This window comes from Ovis canadensis, chromosome 3 (genome assembly GCF_042477335.2).
Source record: "Ovis canadensis isolate MfBH-ARS-UI-01 breed Bighorn chromosome 3, ARS-UI_OviCan_v2, whole genome shotgun sequence".
Classification (NCBI taxonomy): Eukaryota; Metazoa; Chordata; class Mammalia; order Artiodactyla; family Bovidae; genus Ovis; species Ovis canadensis.
The window spans coordinates 91,956,531-91,974,373 of NC_091247.1; the positions used below are offsets into that span (position 1 = coordinate 91,956,531).

Here is a 17,843-nt window from a genome sequence, read left to right on the forward strand (position 1 = left end):
AGAGCAAGAGAGTAAATATTAAAATATGTTCAAAAGTTATATATTACGAGGCTTTGCAGGCTACATGATCTCTGTATCAACACCTCAATTCTGTCACTGAAGCACAAAAGCAATCAGATAATATACAAAGAAATGAGAGCAGCTTTGTGTCAACTTATAAAAACAGGCAGTGTACTGAACTGAGTCCATAGGCTATAGTTTGCCAATCTTGAATCAAGGCCAATGATAAACTGATAATTACCAAAGTTGAATGATAGATAATTAGTTCAATATGCTCTTTTCTGTATTTTAAAATTTTCATGAGTTAAAAAAAAGACTAGAACATATTTTCAAGTGTGTTCTTGTGTGACCATTGATCCAGTGTGATCACTGATTTATTTCTAACTACATTTAGAATTTCACTAAACACAGATTTCAAATGTATCTCATTGCAGTTATACAATTCATTAATTGATACCTAATAGTTGTAAACGGTCCTTGGCCATCACTAAATTAGTCATCATTTTAGCCTGAAGGCGTCTAGCTCTTTCACACTGTTCACCTGAAAGAAAAAGCAGAAAAAAATAATTGAAATATCTACATTTACCTACTAACACTGCTTCAAGATAAGTTATCACAACAACTAATCTCAAGAGAAGTCATGGTCTTTATAAAGAAATTAAGAAAATATCATTTTCAAATAATATCTTTAAAAAAATCAGTTATAGTTCCTTATGATAGTATCAGACCTAGGGTGGTATTTCATGGATTTCATGGCTTATGAGACATATTTTTTCCCCTACATTTAAAAATCTCTGAAGTCGGGAAGTGTTTTAACACCAGTGCCAACCTACTAATGCTATTAGCCAGACTGCAGTCACAACATAGCTTGTCATGCCTCTGCATACAAAAATTTGGTCATAAATATTAATATTTCTATTACAGCTATATCTAAATAAGATTAAGAAAGCAAACTGAATAAGGTTAAAATTCAAATTCTATGTGTTAAGAAGAGGATGTGTTAATAGTTTAATTGACATTTTTTTCTTTTAGTGGTACAATCGAAGGCATCTTGAATGCAATGAAATATTTTTCTCATAACTAACTCATTTTCTTTGATCTCTTCTTCTATACATTTGACAAAAATTAGCAAATATATTTTGTACATAATTTATAAAGTGATGCTCATAAACTCATGGAAGTCTCCAAGACCCAACCTCCCTGCTCTCTTTTATATAGGAGACCAACTAGAGAAATAGTCAAAATAAAAAGGAGACAGAAAAAATCATGGTAAATATTGGACACATTGTAGTTATTGGAGATTAGCTGATATAAATTATAGAATCAGTCAGCCAGATAAAATATCTACTGGGTGGATTGATCCCTAAGGCTAAGATTCTTAGCCCATGTATTATAATTTCTGCTTTTGAATTTATCAGAGCTGGGACAGCCGAAGTACGTTAACTCATTTAATAGTGTCACATATCACACATATTCACATACAGTATTTAAGAATTCAGGTTTTGAAGCCAGACTGCCTGAGTTCAAATCCTGACTCTACCTCTTCATGCCTATGAGACCTCAGGCAAGTTACTTAACTTCTTCCCACTTAAGGTTTTTAATCTGAATAATAAGGATAACAGTAGCAGCTTCAGAGTGTAGGGCTGTGGTGAAATTAAAAGAGATGGTAAGTATGAAGCACATAAAATGATGCTTCAGTACACAGTATGTGCAGAAATTGTCTATATATTTAATGATAATATTAGACTCTGGTTTTTAATCTGATATGACAAAAAAGATGAAAAATAACTACTTTGATTTTAAAAGGTCATGTGTAAATCAAAAACAAAAACAAAAACATTACAGCTCATATTCTAACACGCAGTCAAGCACTACCCACAGTGCAGAAGGGGGATCTGTGGATTAACTACTCCTTCCCTGCCTTGACAGCGAGGAAAGGATGAGGTTTCAAAGCCAGGGCTACAAATAGGGTTAAAATATCATGAATCGTGGTTCCAAGGAGGACACAGGTAATATACCATTTTTTATCTTACTGCTATAGGTAATCAAGTTTAAGCATATTTGGTCATAACTTCATTTTTAGCACAGGTAATAAAGCATCAACTGTAAGTCTAGAAAGAGTAACAGTAACATTTGAAAATCTATTAAATACTTTTATTTAGAAAAACATATCTGAAATCAGGGCAATCATGTGAATATAATTTGGGATGCCACTAAATAAATGTAAACACAACCTTACCTTGTCCTGTAACGACGACGGCTATTCCTTTTTCTAGTTCTTCAATACCCTTCTTATACCATTCCACAGCTTGGTCCTTTTGTCCTACTTTAAAATAAAAATAATAATTTGTGTAAATCGTGTGTGTGTGTGTGCATGTGCTAAGTTGCTTTAGTCGGATCTGACTCTATGTGACCCTATGGACTATGTAGCCCACCAGCCTCCTCTGTCCACGGGATTCTCCAGGCAAGAATACTGAAGTGATTTGCCATTTCCTTCTCCAGGGGATCTTCCTGACCCATGGAAGATCTTGGTCTCCTGGACTGCAGACAGATTCTTTACTGTCTGAGCCACCAGCGAAGCCTAACCTAAGAATACACTAAACATTTTCCAAAGCATGCTGTTTTTAGGAGATACACAGTTGAAAAAAGGGGGGTGGGTTGTGATCAAGTAAGCTTGAAAACTGTTACTCTGTGACTTCTTAGTACTTTAGCATTCTAATGAATAAGTGGCTCTGCAAGAGAGGAATACATACCTCAATGTTTCTCAATTTCAGAGCAGAGAGTCTTTTGTTGTTTATCATCTCATGGTATCAATGCTTAAAACCACTGTAACAGTGTGTTAGAGAAATAAACTTGACTCCTCAAGATTTTACTTTAGATAAATAGTTTTAAACATGATTTCAATAATAATGAGAAAAAATAAGCACTGTTTAACCTAATCGTATTCAAATATGATGTAACATGTTCATTGCTGGGTGATCCTTTCAAGAGTTAGTTTTTATTTAACAAATGACAGTACCATGAGAACTGGCATAAAAGGTCGCACATGTGGCCATTTAGTAACACATTTCTATTTTCTCTGAAACATAACATTTATTCTTGATTCAAAAGCAAGCTCTAAAAGGACCTAAAAATTCAGCATGATCAAAATATGTGTAGAATATTTCTTTAAAGTGGCAATAAGTATATTCAAATTTCATTGGTTTTGAAAATTAATTTCTTGGTCCTTAGAATCTGCAACGCCTCATAAGTGGCTAATACAGAGATACAGTAAAGCAAAGGTGGAAATCATCCATAAGAACTGCTTTTCGTTTTTCTCAACTCATGTCCCTATTTAATTAAAAATTCCCATGCTATTCTTCAATATGATTTGAAATGTCAAAATCAATAAAATATCATGACTCTCTTGATAACAAAGAATAGATGAAGTCTTATTATAAACATCACACACAATAACTAAGAAATGCTGTTGGGCTTCTCTGCTGGCTCAGTGGTGGGGAATCCACCTGCCAGTTCAGGAGACACGGGTTTGATCCCTGACCTAGGAAAATCCCACATGCTGTGGAGCCACTAAGCCTGTGCACCACATCTACTGACCCTTTGTTCCAGAGCTCAGCAGCCCCAACAACTGAGCCGAAGTGCTGCAACTACTGAACTCCAGGCGCCTAAAGCCCGTGCTTCACAGCAAGAGAAGCCTCCGCAATGAGAAGTCTGCACACCACAACGAGCAGGTGGCCCCCACTCACCGCAACTAGAGGAAAGCCTGCTCAAGAATGAAGACCCAGTACAGCCATAAATAAATTAAAATTTTTTCAAAATAAGAAATGCTGTCCCCTTATCAGTGTGTACCTCTGACCACCTTCCTCCGCGCCCTCTCAAATAAATCACTAACCAGATTTGGCCCCTTAGGGTACTCTCTTTCTTACTATGGTACCATTAATATTTTGCAGTGTCTGATCCAGAATAAGTGCTCGGTAAGTACTTGATAATGACACACGAAGAAATTATTAAGCATTTCAGTCAATTCAAGCTATGTAGATGCTTATTTTCCAGTTTCTTGTTAAAAGAAACCTGTTTACATTTTTGGTTTTATAATTTAAAAAAGAAGCAAATTACAAAAATCAGTAAAATAGCGTTTGCATTCTGAGTGGTGGGAATATTGATAATAATGTCACATTTGCCTTAGAATTTTAAAAATAAAGTACAATTTAACAGATACATCAGAAATTGCCTTTGTTGCTCCTCTTCCCATTTCCATGCTCCTTTCCTTCCCAGAAATCAGTAGTAAGAACTGAGTGCCTATCCTATTTGTACATTTTTTTCTATTGTTCCTATTTGTATCACTTTATTTTAAACATATACATTGTTTCTGAGACCTAAGTAGCTATACAGAGATCCAGTTCATTCATTTTGACTTCTGTATAGTATCCTACCCTATAGTTTAACTATTTATGTGGGTTTCCAGTTTTCCAATATTTCAAATAATGTTACAGTCTGGCTCAGAGGTTAAAGCTTCCGCCTGCAATGTGGGAGACCTGGGTTCGATCCCTGGGTTGGGCAGATCCCCTGGAGAAGGAAGTGGCAACCCACTCCAGTATTCTTGCCTGGAGAATCCCATGGATGGAGAAGCTTGGTGGGCTACAGTCCATGGGATCGCAGAGTCAGACACGACTGAGCAATTTCACTCAGTCTTGTACCTGTCCCTTTATATATATATATGTCCGTTTCTCTGGAGTATATATATATGCTTAAGAAGTAGAATTGATGAGTCATAGGTTCATCACATATTCTCTATTAACCGGAACTCAACAAAACAGTTTTTGAAAGTGCTTGTGCCAATTTATACTCCTATTAACAGTGTATGACTGTCTCACTGGCAACATCTGAACAAAATCTTTTAAGAAATTTTACCACATTACATGGAGACAAGTGAAATGATTGATTCTGTACAAATAAACTCACATGCTCAATAATTACTCAATTATCTAATATTCTTTGGTAATAGGAAGTTGATTTACTGTCTTATTTGAATCTCGGATGTCAGTATGATAGTAGAAAATGAAAATGCATAGATTATCTCTTATCTAAAAGTACCAGACCACTGAAGAAAGGAGAGATGTATAACTCAATGGAACAGAAATACAGAAATAGACCCATACAGACATTACTGATCTGACTTTGACAAAGATGACAAGGTAATTCAAAGGAGAAAGAAGAGCTTTTTAAAAACACAACACTGGAACAACAGGTATCTATAAGCAAAATAACTTCACATGACATACAAAAATTAACTTAAAATGGGTTATAAACCTAAATGTAAAACCTAAAAATACAAAATTTATAAAAAGAAAACAGACAAAATTCTTTGTGATCTTGGCTTTAGGCCAATCACAAACCTTAACAAGAAAAACTGATAAACCAGACTTCATAAAAATTAAAAGCTCCTGCCCTTCAAAAGACGGAGTTGACAATATAAAGACAAGCCACAAACTGACAGGGAGAAAATATCTGCAAACAATACGTTTAATAAAGGTCTTGTAACCAGAATATATACAGAGCTTTTACAACGATATTTTAAAAAGTCATTAAAAAATAGTGTGCAAAAGATCAAAGCATACACTTTACCAAAGAAGAGAGCACAAGAAATAATGTTCAAAATCATTAGCTATTAGGGAACTACAAATTAAAACTACATGATTTAAATTTTGAATGGAAAAAATTACAAGACAAAATATAATGAATTTCTCATATATTTGCAGGGGTGACTATAAAATCATACGGCCATTTTGGAAGAGTCTAGTCGTTCCTCACAACATTAACATATTCTTACCACATGATCTAGCTCTTCTTTTACATATTTGCCCTAACAAATTAAAACATCAAAGACCTGTGCATGAATGTTCACCAACTTTATTCATAAAAGCTAAAAACTGGAAACCACCCAGATGTCCACCATTTCGTGAACAGGTTAACAAATTAGGGTACATCCATACACAGAATACTACTCAGCAATAAAAAGGAACAAAATACTGATGCATGTAGGAACAGAGATGCATCTCAAAAACACGCTAAGTGAAAAGAGCCTGACACGAGAAGCTACACACTGTATGATGCCGTTTACGTGACAAAACTATAGGGAGAGACCAGACTGTTGACTGCCAGTGGCAAAGGGGGTGCATAGGGGTCAACTAGAAAGAGACCCAAGGGGGCTTCTGGGGTGACAAAACATTCCATATACTGACTGTAGCGATAGTTTACACAACTGTTTGTCAAAACTCACTGAACTATACAGATCCCTAAAAAAAGGTAAACTTTACAGTAGGTAAATTATACCTCAATAATTAAAAGTGCAATACTCTAACATTTAGATATAAGAACATTTATTTCGAGTTGGATAATAATACCAGAGCTAAAATTTTGCTTACAAGAATAAGATAAGAAGAGAAAAACTAGAAAAATATTTTTAAAACATCTGTTTGAAGGGATCAGAGAGTTTTCAAAAGAGTCAAAATTACCAAAATTTGGAAGGAGAGATCATTTCAGACCCATTAGGATGGTTATTTTGAAAATTACCAAAATATGAAAAAGAGAAAGGCCAAAGAGGTGAGTCTACCATCTGGGGCACTTCTCTGCTTTAAGTGAAGTGAAACTCACTCAGTCGTATCCAACTCTTTAAGACCCCACGGACTGTAGCCTGCCGGGCTCCTCTGTCCAGGGAATTCTCCAGGCAAGACTACTGGAGTGAGTAGCTTTTTCCTTCTCCAGGGGATTGTCCCAACCCAGGGACCGAACTCAAGTCTCCTGCATTGCAGGCAGATTCTTTACCATCTAAGTCACCAGAAAAGCCCAAGAAGGCAGATTTGTTACTAGCTGAGCTACCAGGGAAGCCCATCATCAATTCTGAAGGCGAATGTGACCAGACTCATGGAACTAAGTTGACAAAAAATGAATTCTAGGGCATGCCCAGGAGAATTAGTGGCAAAGATTCCTAAATTTTGATTGGGCCCTTGCATCACTGAAAAAGGCCAGCTTGCATATGGACTGATACCAACATTCAAATCACTTAAATCTCTTAAGTTAGGGGAATCTATAGCCTATAACCTTCGATGACCACCCTATTGACTAAATTTTTTATATATGTTTTTCATTTTGGATATGTCACACAGCTTGTAGGATTTTAGTTCCCCAGCCAGTGACTGAACTTGGGTCCCAGCAGTGAAAGCACCAAGTCCTATCCAAGGGACCGCCAGGGAATTCCCCCTTTTGACTAAATCATGGCAGAAAAATCAAAACTTACAATGATCTCCAGCACGCAAAAGGCCTTCAGGATGCTTCAGCAGTTCTTGGTTTCCCTTATACATTTACCTCTCTCCTATATGGGCCCCAATAACATTCAAACTCAACCAACAAGACTACATCAAATCAAGAGAAGAAAGGGATGGCAGAAGCTTCCAATCAATGGTTGCAGTTGTAGCTGAAACTATTAGCCAGTAATCTGAACTACATACACAGTATGGCTCATAATCTAGGAACTACATAATCTACGGACAGCAGTGGCCCAAGGGTCAAATACAGTCAGCTTCCTGTTTTTCTATATAAAGCTTTACTGGATCACACCCCCTATATATGAGTGTTGAATAGTTGTGAAAGATCACTTTAACAATGGTTCAATAACAACAAAAAAACAAATGAGGGCTTCCCTGGTGGTTCGGTGGTCAAGAATCCTCCTCCCAAGGCAGGGGACACAGGTTCAATCCCTGCTCTGGAAAGATCCTACACACTGAGGGACAGCTAAGCCCATGCACCACAACCATGCCTGTGTTCCAGAGACCGGAGTCACAAGAACTGAGCCACAGACTGCAACTACTGAGGTCCGAGCACTTGGAGCCCATGCTCAGCAACAAGAGAAACCACTGCAGGGAGAAGCCAACCCGCCCACAACTAGAGCGTAGCTCCTGACTTGCTGCAACTATAAAACGCCCCTGTGCAGCAACAAAGACCCAGTGAAGTCATAAATAAATCCTTATAAATGAATGCAAAAATGGGCAAAGAACTTTAATAGACATTTTTTTCCAAGAAGATATGCAAACGGACAATAAGCACATGAAAAGATGCTCAACATCCTAAGTCATTATGGAAATGCAAATCAAAACTATGATGTGATACCACTTCTCATTAATTAGCATGGCCATTATTTTACAAAGTAAACAAACCTTGAAACTAACCAATGTAGAGAAATTAGAAACCCTTGTGCACTGGTGTCAGGAATGTAAAAATGCAAGGCTGCTGTGGAAAGCAATCTGGCAGTCCCTCAAAAAATTAAACATAACAATTAACATATGATCCCACAAGTCTACTCCTACGTGGCTACTCAAACGCACTGAAAGAGGGGCTCAGAAACTTGTATGCCAATATTTATAATATTATTATTATTTTTTTTAGCTATGCCTTACAGCATGCAAGATCTTAATGCCCAGACCAGTGATCAAACCCACACCGCCTGCACTGGAAGCACGGAATTTCAGCCACTAGACCACCAGGGAAGTCCCTAGAGCAGCATTATCAACAATAGATAGAAACAACCCAAATAGCCAGTAGCAGATGAAAGGATAAACAAAACATGGCATACACAAAGAATGGAATATTATTCAGACTAAAAAAGGAATGAAATCTGTTACATGCCTCAGCACTGCTTATAGACGCTGAAATGCCAAGTGAAGTGTCAGACACAAAAGGACAGATACTCCGTGATTCCACTTATATGAGGCACCCAGAACTGGCGAAATCAGACAGAATGCAGAACAGAGGCTATCAGAGACTGGGACGAGGGAAGAGTACAGAAGGGGAAAGGAGGAGTTCTTGTTCAGTGGGTACTGAGTTCTGGTTTGGGAGGATGTAAAGCTCTAGAAATGGATAGTAGGAATGGTTGCACAATATTGCTAATGTATTTTTCTTTTTTTTTTGGCCATGTGCCATGCAGGATCTTAGTTCCTTGACCAGGGATCGAACCATGCGTCCTGTAGTGGAGGCATGGGGTCTTAACCACTGGACTGCCAGAGAGTCCCCTGTGAATGTATTTAATGCCACTGATTCCCACACTTTAAATCACTAAAATGGCAAGTTTTGTTATCTATGTTTTACCACACACACACAAAAATTACTAAATGACCCATTACAGGCAGTTTGCTGACCCCTTGTATACAGCAATGAAAACGAACAATTACTGCCAAAAGTAACCTCAAAGATTAATCTGACAAGCATGAAGTGAAGTGAAAGTCACTTAGTAGTGTCTGACTCTTTGCAACCCCATGGACTGTAGCTCACCAGGCTCTTCTGTCCACGGAATTCTCCAGGCAAGAATATCGGAGTGGGTTGACATGCCCTTCTCCAGGGTATCTTCCCGACCCAGGGATCAGACCCAGGTCTCCTGCACTGCAGGTAGATTCTTAACTATCTGAGCCACCAGGGAAGCGCCCTGACAAGCATAATGTTGAGCAAAAGCAGCCATACACAAAAAGAACGCCAACTGTATGATCTCATTTATAAAGCTGATTTATGGTGTAAGAAGACAGGAACTGAAGATACCTTTGTGCAGGGTGTGGAAAGGTGGTAAGCAGAAGAGAGGATGAGAAAGGCAGGCTTCCAGAGCAATATTCTATTTTTTGACCTGGTGAGGTTTCAAACTGCTATGTTCACCTTAATAATTCATTAAGCAATATACAAAGTGTGTACTTCGCATATACTTATTAGAAGTGTACTTAAAACTGAAAAAAATGCAAGAGGAAGGCTAAGTATTTTGAAATGGACAGTTCCTACACATTAAGTGAAAAAGGTTACAGATGAGTTTCTATGCAACATGATTCATTTTTTTCTAATGAATAAATATTTATGTTTATGTAACTAGACAAAGTCAGGAAACTTATCAGTAATCATCTAAGGATAAGATTACAGAAGGTTTTCACTTTCTATATTTGTGCATTATTTTAATTTTTGATGTGTGTTACTGTACAAGCAACAAAAATACTGATGATATCCATCTTTAAATAAAGATAAGAATACTGGACTAATTTGTGTATTATCTATTGCATCTTTTTCTTCACATGTTAGTAGTACCCAGACTGCCACTGAGAAGATCAAAACAAGAGCAGCTTGGGTAGACAGGATGTCAGTTTGCAACTATATGAGTTAGAAGATAAGAGATTTAAGTCCTTGCTCCATCATTTAAGAGCTCTCTGACTTTGGCAAAGTCAGGCAATCTCTCTGAGCTTTAGTTTCCTTACCTAAAAACAAGATAACACTTCTTTTACTTAACTTCAAGTTGTGGCAAAGATCAAATGAAACAGGGCATGGGATAATACTGTAATAAAAGAGATATGTAAAAATTACTTTTGGCATATTTAATAAATCTGTTGATAAATATAAACCCTACTGCAGAGCTGTATGCACAGTTGTATTTTTGCTCTTAAAGCCCATTGTTTTCACTCGTCTATTTAGTCCTTCTTAAGCAACATTCCACAAACAACTCCAGGAAATAAGTATATCCATTTTCCTACACAATTTTCTGCTAGCAACCTGCAAGTGTCACATTTGAAAGTAACAGGAATCTTTAAAGACCTTACAGTAGATTTTAATGTGTGCTAATCCACAGTGAACTACAGAGGCCATGAAGCATCAGACTGACAGCTCCCAGGTTCATTCTCTCATAGTTCACTATCACAGAAAGGATCCTTTCTATTGTTTTAATTCAGCAAAAAGGCCGTATCTGCTTTCATGTTCAAACATCAAGGTTTATTTCTGAAATGATTTATTTTTTTCCCCATTTAACTGGAAAGGTTTTCGACCCCATGTAAAGAAATCATTATAGTTTTGGACATTTTCTTTAACCTTAAGAATTTCAACTTATTTTCTTTAAAAATCTTTTGTATTTACTATGGATGGATGGTGGATAATTTTAACTTTTGTGCATTATCAGTATTTCCCAAATTCTCTATCAAGAGCTTGCATTCTGGGCTTCCCAGGTGGTTCAGCGGTGGGAAAAAAAAAAAAAATTCTATCTGTCAGTGCAAGAGACACATGTTCGATCCTTGATCCGGTAAGATCCCACATGCCTTGGGGCAACTAAACCTCTGTACCACAACTATTGAGCCTGTGCTTTAGAGCCTGGGAGACACAAATACGGAGCCCACGTGCTCCAACTACTGAAGCCCGAGCTCCCTAGAGCCTGTGCTCTGCAACAAGAGAAGTCACCACGATGAGAAAAGCCCACGCAGCCCCCCGGACCACACTTAGAGAAAAGCCCACGCAGCGTGAAGATCCAGCATCACCAAAAATGCCTAAAGAGGCCGGTATTCATCTAAGAGTGTGTACATGAGAACAAAAAATTCATTTCATCTCTTCTGTAATAAAAAGCTAGGATACTAAGTGAGGCCAAGAAGAGACTTCCATTTGTTTTTTCTGAACTAAGAGTCACAATTAACAAATATATTTTTATATCACTCTTTAGATAATTCTTCTTCCCCAAATCACATTTAGACTGCTGTTTCCTAAAAGGAAGATAATAAAAACTAGATATCAAGGTTTAACAATGTTCAAGCATAACCTCTAGAGGCTGTAACCTTAAAAGAACTGTAAAATTAATAACAGTAGTTCCTATTTTCTGAGGATCTACTATGCACAAGTACGGAGTGGAGTATTTCACAAACATTATCTCAGTGTAGTAGGAAGTAACTTGCCCAGGATCCTGTACAGTCAGAATTCAAATGTCAATTTGGGTAAGAGGCACTGCAGTTTAAAAAGGATGAAATTAGACCCTCAAAACTGAGACAATGAAAAGCAGCCCCTGACATCCAGGAGCTAGTACCATCAACTAAGCCTTAGTGTAACAAGGAAATTATTTGACATCACAACTGTGCCTTAGTGTTATACTGAATATAAACAATTTCATAGAACATCAGACAGGTCCACTCTGTAATCATGATGAATGAAGATAAAAACAAGACTACGCTTCAATCATGTCTATAAACACACACAAAACATGAACACTGCCCAAGCCATGAAACACCAAACATCCTTCTCTTTGGGCTAATGAGTGCCTCTCAACCAACCATAGCTTCATCCTCACTCTAGTCTCCCCTTCTGTATCAGATTTAAGACACTTAATTACAGAATTATCCACAATTCCTGAAAGCATCCAATCCAGAGCAAAACCTTGCTTCCATAACTCCTCCTCAAAAAATCACTGAGTACAAGCCCAAATTCTATACATTCTTTCTAGTTGCCTTTTCCTGAGATAAGGGATGGTTCCCCATGGTGTGTGTTCTCTTGGCTACAGTAAGTAATACATCCCACTTTTTAAGCCACAGGTGTGTGTTCGAGTGATAGTTCACTGAAAGGCACTGGCAAAACTCACTTAAGAACAACAACAGTTAAGCACAAAATATCTCCACTTCAGCGTAAAATATCTGCAAAAGAGCAGAAAGATGTGAATAAGCATAATCTGTCTATGCTATACCCATATAGCTGTAAAACATTTATTAGTCCCAAGAAAACCTCGCTTTTGACATTTTTCTTTCCTTATTTACTAGAACAAACTGCTGAGTTTGAGTGTGCTCAAAGATGTTTTATTCTACAGGGTATCGAGCGTGAGCAGTTGTTAATTCACAAAGCCAAGAGCAAAAAAAAAAAAAAAGCTAGGTCAGCTTATTAATACCTTCACTACTATTATATAGGTCAAGAGAGAGGAAAATTAGTAGACAAACAGAGAATCTATACTTTGCCAGAGAGAAAAATCCAACTATTATTGGGTAGAGCACAGAGAATAAGCTAGCATAAAAACGGCAGGAAGGGTTAGGAAAGATCCTTCTTTGATAATTTAATACTTGTTTACTGACAACTGTCATCAGGATGAGTACAATAATCTTAGGAATCTAGTTACCAGGTGAGTTTTACAGGGTTAACTGTATTTTACATTAGGAAGGTTATAAACTATTAAAAAACCCCACAAAAACCCTAAAAACAGAACAAGGGAGGAAGTTCCTAAGAATGGCTGCCTTTTGGGCTTTAGTGCAAATGTCACTCCATATTCTTGCAGAGAAATATGAAATGTTTATTGTATATTTAATAAAAAGTAATGTTATTCTCTGGGAAAAGTATATTATCAGAATGTCAAGCCATCAGAATAATTCTTTCCTTGTTCTAATCATTTAAAGCAGAAATGAGGCTCAAAAAAATTGCCTGACATCAATCCTTTCAAACTGATGTCTCATAGTTTTTAGGAGTAAAAGAAAATATACCAGATCTCCAGATCTGATACTTCTGATTTCTACTCTCTAGCTTCAGCTTCTGAAAATAAATGTGGATAAGCAAGTATTTAGTGTGTGTTGGGTTACATGAAATTATAAAATTATACAGTAGTTTAAAAAAAAACACCTCTTTTAAATATAAACTGACTAGAAATTTTAAACAGAAAAGGATTTTATTTAGATAATTTCTATCCTTGATGACAGATGCTGCATGCAGCCCTATCTTATCTTGAGAAACTGACTCTCTCTCTCTCATACAACACACTGGGCCCTTGTTATCTGTCAAGTCCTACGTATTTGAGGTAACTGAACCACACCTAGAGAATCTGTACCACTGTATTACTCAGGAGATTCCAGGCTTGTCTACCTGTCTACCTGTAGGAGCCATGCAAAGCATGTTAGTTCATGTTCTGGTTAATCCGAAGAACCACTATTACAACCTCCTTTTCTCCCCCAAGTATTCCAAGGGGCCCTTGGAATTACACAATAGAGAACCTGCTTAGTATAAAATAAAAGTATGAAATTATGAATCTGTTCACCTAAACTCTGTTCCTAATTCTGCTACTGTGCGTTCAGTCTTTAAATTCCAATTTCTCCAGATATACAGGTGATATCATAGGTTATCAGTTTTCCAAAGATGTTCAACAATAAATAAAACATCCACAAATCATTTAACTCCTTAGGAAAAAAATGAAGGATACATATGAAAGAATACACACATTTTTTTAAGAATACACACATTTATTAATCACATAAGAAACATCTTAACACATCTCAAAGTAATTTTCTCTCAAGTTAACATCTAGAATGCAGAGCTGAGCAAATTAACTGGTATTCAATAAATGCCCTAATGAACAAACTTCACATAATCTTTTATTAGGTGAAGAGAATTTGCTGTGCTATTCTTTTCTATTCAAAAATAGCATGGTTTTAGATAATCTAGGCCTTTATGAAAGTTCAGCATCACAGTTAAGTACGCCATAAAAAAATAAAACTCAAAACAGTCACCACATAAACAACATTTACATATTACTTTGTTAAAATAAGATTTAATTTGGCCTTTATTATTTGAAGGCACCAAATGTGTCAATTACCTAACATCATGACAGTCTGAAATAGCCCACTTCACCTGCTGGAATAAAGTGGCTTTCAGTATATTTAGAAATTAAGTCAACTTATCAAGGGAAAGGAAATGCAGGACATTACTAGCTCCTTAATGATCCTAACCACAGAGTTAGGAAACTTGTGAAGACTATCTATTCAATTCATTTCTATTTGTTCATATGTATTTTGATGCAGGAGGAAAGAGAGAGAATGAAATTCTCCTGGAATTAAGTTCTGTATTCTCAAGAATGCTGGAAAGGCAAACAGACCTCAAACATGAACTCCTGCATCTACTGAATTAAGGTTAAAATATAAAAACTTTCAATACACTCAAGGGAAAATCTGAGATAAAAGAGAACCACAACAATGTAAACTCAGTTTTACTTCATTTTTAAAGGAAAATGAATATAACTAATTTACTTCAGTTTGAACCAATTTCCTTTGGAATATAATGCAGCAGTTGTAGAACTCAAACTAGAGAGATATCATTGCCTATTCTGATGTCCACTTTAGAAACTAAAGTATAAATAAAGCAAAACCATTGAACAGAAACATTATCTGCTGAAAAAGAGTGAAATATGTGATACACAGATTGCTGAAAATATTTGTGCGTAAATATTTTAAGATGACTTTAATAAAATAGAGGCCTATATGTGATACCCAAAGATAAATCACCAGCATGAAATCCAAGGTCTGAATTCCACGTCCATCACTTACCCCTCACATGGAACTGATTTCTCTTTAATTTTAAGAATCTAGGACCTTTTTTTTAAGCCTAAGTTTTTGTTGATGTCTCTTGCTACCACCCAACTCCCATCACCCAGTGTTAACAAAATTTCCTTGTGTGTACTGGCATTCCCTTTTCAAATACAACAAATGATCTACCCTCAAATATATTCCTCTTTTCAACTTTTGACCTAGATTAGTAAACTTCAGAAGACTCTATTATAATAAAATAGTACAATAAAACAGTCCTTCTCTAGAAAGGGATAATAGTATATGCTTCTTCATCCTCCTCAGGTGATCTTGGATCTTCCTTAAAGGTGGTAAATAAAGTAATTAATAAAAAATTTCCCTCCAAAACCACACAGTATTCTTTTCTTAAATGTGCCTCCTCTCTTCAACTTTTTGAAGCCTCCTCTCTGTCCTTTTACTCCAAGCCCATGAATACCTGCCTCCTTCCTTATATCCTACTCCCCATCCAAGGCCCCACAAAGGAAACAGATTTCAACCAAACTGAAAACCTAGAACAGTTTGTGGAGTTAGTAGTGGAGACACTACCAGTGAACTGCAGATTGCTTTTTTTTATACTAATGAACAATGCAAATGAGTAGTTAGAGGGAAAAGATCTCTGCAAACTGGAGTTAGAGATCAAAGGAGGGATTTTCAAAATGTTATAATTTCATTTATCATCTTCCATAAAAATTTTTCATCGAGTGAGTGAAAGTCGCTCAGTCGTGTCCGACTCTCTGCGACCCTGTAGACTATACAGTCCATGGAATTCTCCAGGCCAGAATACTGGAGTGGGTAGCCTTTCCCTCCTCCAGGGGATCTTCCCAACCCAGGGATCGAACCCACGTCTCCCACATTGCAGGCGGATTCTTTACCAGCTGAGCTATCAAGGAAGCCCAACAGTATCTTCACCTCAGGGGGTAATTGTGATGATTAAACAGATTACACATGCAAAGCCAAGAAAATAGTGCCTGGCATATAAAAAGACTAAAAAAAAAAAAAAAATTAGTTTAAAAGAAATCTGAAGAACGTGGTACCCTTGCTTTCATCCAGAAACAGAAATCTTTACATTTTACTGTAAAACAGTATGTATAAACTAACCCTATTCACTCAATATTTCAATTTAGAAACTTTGAATGGACTACTTGGAATATCCATTTAGATGAGATCAAATCAACCATGGGCAAAAGTTTTATACTAAGACAGAATTTTATCGAAAATACTTAGAAGTCATTATACTGATAAAAATAACTGTCATGAAACTTAAAAAATAGTGCAAATTCAGCTGTAATCTATATGCAGCTGTTCCTTTCAAAATTAAGTCACCATCTGTTCTCTTTTTCTGACACTACAGTACTCTGCTTTCACTAAAACCCTGTAACAAGGAACAGCTTCTTCGATATCAAAACCTTTTGGAAACCTGGCTCAGAGCAAGCCACTCACTGTCCACAGCGCTCGAAAGGATGTGTGTGGTCACTCTAGGACAACTGTCAGTGTCAGCAAGCACGCCTAGGAGTCTCACAGGGACTCGGGTCATACAGACATGCAGGTGTCGGCTAGCATCCGAAACAAAGTCAGCGGCTAGCGCGCCTGAAAGGGGAGAGCGTTTTCAGCTGAGACTCATGAAGGATGAGGGTCTAACCCCGAGGAAGCGGTCTCGCAGGGCAGATCAGTTTCGGGGGTGCCCGCTGGCTCCGTCAGCAAAGGGACGCAGGTGTTGCCCTCCCTCGGCGACCGCACCGCTTTCTTCCCGGCGCCGCCGCCCCCTCCCCCCAGCTCCCCATTTACCTTTCTCGTCCTCATCGATGCGCAGGGCGACGGAGATGTACTCGAAGGCCTGTTTGTGGAACGCTCGGACGCGCTCGGCCTCCCCGCCTGGCACCGGTGCCGGGGGCGACGCCGAGGCCGGCGCGGCCCCGGAGCTCCTCTTGGCGGCCATGAGGGCGCGGGAGAAGCGCTGGCAGAGCCACACGAAGAGGAGCCCCAGGTGGAAGGCGACCAGGCGCAGCAGCGCGAAGCCTACGAACAGCGGGTAGGAGAAGTAGTACAGGTTCCGCTTATGCGGCGATTGGGGCGGAGGGGCCGGCTTGGGGGCGGGACGGGAGCGGGCCAGGCAGGGGGGCGGAGGCCTGGGAGGCACCGGGCTGCTGGGGCCGCCGGAGCCTTTCTTCTTCCCTCGTCCACCCGGAGAATTCATTCACAGCTCCCACTGCCGCCGCCGCCATAACCCGCCTCCCGCAGACCGACGGCGGCCAAGCGACGGCGGCGGCCACTGGGACGGCAAGGGCCACAGACCTCCGCGCGCCCCCGGTCCCTGGAGCTGTGCACCTCCGCGCGCTGCTCGCCGGCCCCGCCCCTTTCTCCTCGCCCGTCCAGGAGCACAACCCCTTCTCCTCCTGCGGTCCGGGGCTCCTGCCCCTCCCTCTCTCTGTCCTCTTGGCCGCTCGGTAGCTCAGAGCGGCGGCCTGGAGCGCAAGCGCAGCCCTCCCGACTCTTTCTCCGGCGCGTGCGCGCACGTCGCCGTCTTTGTTGCCCTGAGCTCCTTGTGCGCGTGTGCGCGGCTCGCCATTCCGTCTCTTCGCTTGCGGAACTACGTTTTCCAGTATGCAGTTCGGCCTACTTGGCCCTTAGGGACCCGTAGCTCAATCGATTTCGCTGACCCTAGTAGCCCGTTATCAGGGCACCTAGACCGTCAATTCAAGAAAG

The 17,843-nt window shown here is 38.8% G+C and overlaps 1 protein-coding gene across 3 annotated transcripts in view; it reads right to left on the reverse strand.

Annotated features, from left to right (window-relative positions):
- SPAST (spastin) overlaps positions 1 to 17,843 on the reverse strand; it is a 50,228-nt gene extending 32,385 nt beyond the window's left edge. For 2 of the 3 annotated variants that reach the window (XR_011255751.1, XM_069583621.1), the window contains exons 1-3: positions 16,926 to 17,721; positions 2,240 to 2,326; positions 458 to 541 (exon numbers count right to left, since the gene is read on the reverse strand). Coding sequence is in view for 2 of the 3 variants with exons in the window: in XM_069583621.1 (XP_069439722.1) it covers positions 458 to 541; positions 2,240 to 2,326; positions 16,926 to 17,334 (580 nt within the window). In the remaining variant the exon portion in view is untranslated. Of the gene's footprint in view, positions 1 to 457; positions 542 to 2,239; positions 2,327 to 16,925 lie in introns of all 3 variants that reach the window. The other variant, XM_069583622.1, reaches the window with a different exon arrangement.